Source organism: Montipora capricornis, chromosome 5 (assembly GCF_036669925.1).
Source record: "Montipora capricornis isolate CH-2021 chromosome 5, ASM3666992v2, whole genome shotgun sequence".
Taxonomy (NCBI): domain Eukaryota; kingdom Metazoa; phylum Cnidaria; class Anthozoa; order Scleractinia; family Acroporidae; genus Montipora; species Montipora capricornis.
The window spans coordinates 9,567,474-9,572,473 of record NC_090887.1 but is presented as its reverse complement, the minus strand read 5'-3'; the positions used below and the strand labels follow the sequence as shown (position 1 = coordinate 9,572,473).

The window sequence follows — 5,000 nt, the reverse complement described above, 5'->3', positions numbered from 1 at the left end:
GCTATTCGTACGGGACCTGTACACCGACATTTAGAGTGAATTTCGTATGACCTTGAAAAAGTGTTCGCAATTTGTTTCACGGACCAATGTTTGGCAAGATTAAAACAAAGCCTCTCCTTATTCCTGCAAAAGAAACCCCTGATATGGGCAGTAAACAGTTCGATTGCCCAATCACATTTCTGCTTTTCAAATGTCATCAAAGCGATACTTTCCAGAAAGGTCCATGGATAGATGACGTTGTTTCCATCCGCGTTCGTTAAGCCAATGAAAATTCGCGCTCGTTTGTTTTTGTTCGATAAGCCAATTAAATGTTTTGCATTTTTGTTTACGTTTTGATTTTACGTTTATTTTTCAAAGTCGTTTGAAAGTCGCTCTTAGAATGACTATAACAGGTTCTAACCCGAACCTTGACCGACACATAGCCAAGCAGTTATTGAAAGGAAACCGTTTTATAATTAAAATGGGTGCTTACACTTAATTACTGTTTATCCAAAATGTCCTCCTCCCCGAATTTATCTGATATACACAATTGCTAATTTGCTCGAAATTGCGTATAACAGATAAATTCGGACACTGTGTCCCACGACTTGTGGTAGCAGGGGAAAAGTCATACCCGTGGATAGGATTTGAACCAGAAGTTTCAACTCTATAGGACCCGCTTCACCACTGAAGATAAGAAACCACTCTCTCAAAAAACAATTTATTTAACTCTCCCATAGATTGTTCTTGCTGAAGAGGGATGGTCCACTTTCGATATAATAAAATTCAGTCGTAAACAAAAGGCATCATCTCGAGGCTCTGGGAAACAAATATTAAGATTTGTATGAGTTTATTCCCCACAGCCTCGAGATGATGTCTTTTGTTTAGGACTGAATTTTTATACATCGAAAAGGGGCTATTAGGCATAAGCTAGATTAATTAGGCCTAGGGTTAGATTTTAAAATATGTAGCTTTGTCGTGAAGTTTGATAATCAACCTTTTGCAGTGTTTAAGGACGGGGCCTACTATTGTTATTGCGCATACGTTCTGCGCATCTCCAGATACTTGGATTTCCTATCGGTAGTGCTTACTAATGCAGGGATATATATTTTTGCGCGGTTTAAATTTATGCGGAGAAAGCAGAACTTAGCAAGTGCTCTTGGTATCCAAAAAGAAAATTGGGGGTAACCATGCATTTTTCAGAGATAATCAAGCTTTAATTTGGAAAGGAACGCCATACATTGCTTTGTATTTTAAAGCTTTTTGCCAATGTTGTTGATTAATTATCTTTGAAAAATGCGTGGTTACCCCCAATTTTCTTTTTGGATTTTAATAACACTTAATGAGATCTGCTTTTCTCGTATATTGAGTGAGCAGCGAAAAAATACCTTTGAATTAGCAGGCACCGTCCTTAATACTGTTTGTTGCCGAGTGATAATATAGCATCATCAAATTAATAGTGTTTAATAAAATATTGTCCCTGAGCAGCTAGCGGTTTGGTGTTCAAGCGGTTAAGTGACGGGTTAAAATAATCAACATTCCCAGGTTCGAGTCCTATGTCCATTCACTTGAGTTGTCTTTTCAAACAAATATGACCATTCCCCACAAGTCCTGGCCATGGGACACAGTGTCCAAAATTAACGATAAAAGCCAATTCAGAGCAAATTAGCAATTGTGTATGGGTGGAGGATGAGTTGGTTTATCAGCGCTTTAGACTTTTTTCATAATGGCGGCCCGATAAAACATTCTTTTGTTTTAATGCTGATAAGCCTTTCCAGCCTCGCTGCAATGCGCAAAATTTAAAAGAATATCTTAAACAAAATGAAGCAAGTAGGTCTAATTAAGATAAATACAATAGAATATCAAATCGGTCGCCATTTATGAAAGTGGTCTATTTGAAATGGGTGCTTAGACTGAAATGCGAGAAACACAAGGCAGGTCAGATGGCCGTTGACATCGAACGAAGGAGGTATTTCATGAAATTAACAGGCATCAATGCCATAGTTTGATAGCTGAACTGTATATAAAAGAATTAAAGACGAGGTAAGACTTTCCGAGTGTTACCGAACCTGTCCTTCTAATAAGACTCCCGTATGAATAACAATATAGGTCAGTGTACGGATCCCGTACGAACAGCCACTTTGTTACTGTTGTTGTTGTTGTTATAATTATCATTATCATTATCATAATCGTTATCGTTATCGTTATCGTTATCATTGTCATTATCATTACCATTATTATGCATTTTAAGTGTCAATGAATAACGACGTGTTGATTGGTCAACTTTTAACATAAGACATGACACCGCAAAAGTTGGCGTCAGCTAATGTGTGAATGGCGTGACAAGATATGAAAAGAGTTACATAAAAAGGTTGCGTGACATTACGTAGCCTTACCTCCCTCATGTGTCCTGACGGTTTTTGGACTACTGAAGTTTCCGGGTTGGGTTGAACGAGCAGCGACTTGTATTTTGTATTCCGCAAATATTTTCAAATTTGTCAGAGTAAACTTAGCAACATCATCAACGTTCTGTGTTCGTTCGTGTTCTCCCAACACGGAATTCGTGTATTTGATGTCGTAACCTTGCAATTGGAAACCGACAATGCTTCTTCGTTCCAAGGGGGTCCATGTAACGAGAATTGTAGTTGTTCCCGTGGCAACGGCTTCCACGTTTTGAGGAACAACCGTCGGAGCTAAAAAGCAAACATATTAAGAAAAAAAAACATTGTATCGGGGGGGAGGACAGGATGGGAAAGGAGGGAGTTACTTCACTTTCGCAGAGAATTCATGGTTTTTGGCAAAATTTTTATTTTCGTAGCCTGGGGCCTCCCTTTAGGGAGTTAAGGAACGACGACGTCTCCGGCAATGACAACACCAACAATCAGTAATATTATTGGTCAAAACAAGAAAAATAATCGTGCTGCACGTGCGCACGCATTTCTATATATTTCTCTCCCGTTCTCGTCAAAGCAACAACTTGAAATGACCTTTTTACAGTGATGTGCTTAGTTACCTGGAGCCGGTTCCTGAAAAGTGTAATAACTCTATTCCAGCGAGAAAGGTATTCCAGCACATTTATCCCTGGAATAGAGTTATTACACCTTTTAGGAACCGGCCCCTGGCATTTAAATGAAAGTGAGGGTGGAGTTGCCCTTGTTATGATACTGACCTCTCAGATTTTCTTATGTTAATGATGTTGTTCTCATGCAAATTAGTTGGAATTTACATTTTAAAAAACAGTGAGGTTTCTATCACAACAAGGTCAACCCTAGTCTTACTTTCATTTATAGTCAAGGTAACTAAGTACACAACTGTAAAATGGTCAATTTAAGGTTTTGACGACAACGTTAATGACAACGTGGGCATACAACAGTGAATCGTTCATTCTCTTTCTTTACTTCTAATCAGTCCGTACCAGTCCGGTTATGGGATACTTCGCCCATATTGTACAACACAAACAAGGTGGAATAATCGTGAAATACTTAAAATAGCTCAAACTTATATTTTGAAGTGACGTTCTCGTCGCCGTAACTGACATGGTTTCTTAAACTCCCTATTAAATTGGTATCAAAACGAAGTCATACACCAACTTCGCTTTTTAGGGAGAAGCCAGGCCTGTCAATTGTCTCGAAACATTTCGGGGCCAGTTTTCAATCGGTATCAATATAAAATCCACTTTAATGATTCAGTGATACTTTCTTGACGGATTAATTGGTAAATGACGAGCCTGTACTCATGAGGAAAAATTGCAAACGAAGCTTTGTCACCTCACATGCTTATTTTCTTGTTAAAATTAGGCTTAAACTCCCTCTGTTGAAACGTTAATTATAAATTTGGCTTTTAGAGTATTTATGTTACCAATTGACCATTTTACAGTTCTGTGCTCAGTTACCAGGCCTTCTAATAAAAGCGAGGCTGGAGTTGACCTTGTTGTGATACAAACCTCATTGCCTTTCTCATGTACACAGAAACTCGTTAGCATTACAGAAACATGATTTACATTAGAAAAGCAATGAGATTTGCATCAAAGCAAGGTCAACTTCAGCCTCACTTTTATTCAAAGGCCTGGCAACTGAGCAAAGACTATAAAATGGTCCATCTGAACTCGAGCTTGGGTTTATGTACCACGCTTTCAAGGTCGTTTGATGCTCGACCGAGCCAATGAGAGATATGGATTCCAGGGTGTTCTTCGTTTGATGACACCAACAGTTTTCAGTACGAAATTCTATAACCAGGGACTTAAGTTCTACGACGACGGCGAAAATATCGCCTCAAAATATGACTTTGCACTAACGCACGTCTTTCACGATTATTACATCTCGCTCACGTCATCACATCTTTGCACTAACGCACGTCTTTCACGATTATTCCATCTCGCTCACGTCATCACGTCTTCGCACTAACGCAAGTCTTTCATGATTATTCCATCTCGAAAGTTTCAGAGATAAAAAAATGACAGGTTCACATTTGTATGCTCAGGTTAATTGTCCTCAAAACCTCAAATATGGTGATTTCACGTCGGTTGTTTCGCAGAGCACCGCCAAAATATGCGCTAAAATGCGTGCCTCACGTGCAGCACGATTATTTTTCCTCTTTTAACCAATGGCACTATTCTTTCGTGGCGTTATCGTTGCCGTAGCCGTAGTCGTTTGTTAGGGAATAGGGACCTTAAGGGCCGATTTACACGGTACGACTTTGTCGCATGCGACAACGGCTTACGACAGGCCCACGACATGATTTACGATTGTTGTGTACGTCAGAAAAAATGTCGTAGCATTTTAAAACATGTTTTAAAACGCTGCGACAATCGTAAGTCATGTCGTAGACCTGTCGTGAGCTTGTCGCATGCGACAAAATCGTATCGTGTAAATCGGCCCTAAGATATACGACGGCGACATCGACGAAAACGTCACCTCAAAATAGACCTTTGCTCTAGTAAAAGTCTTTCGCGATTATTCCATCACGTTCACTTCGTACAATGTGGGCGAAGTACCCTAAAAATAAATTGGTACAAGCGGTTT

At 39.4% G+C, this 5,000-nt stretch overlaps 1 protein-coding gene across 1 annotated transcript in view; it reads right to left on the bottom strand.

The window, feature by feature from the left end:
• LOC138049397 (protein sidekick-1-like) overlaps positions 1-5,000 on the bottom strand; it is a 50,442-nt gene that overhangs the window by 5,020 nt on the left and 40,422 nt on the right. The window contains exon 11 of the mRNA XM_068895649.1: positions 2,376-2,672. Within this exon, the coding sequence (XP_068751750.1) occupies positions 2,376-2,672 (297 nt within the window). The remainder of the gene's footprint in view (positions 1-2,375; positions 2,673-5,000) is intronic.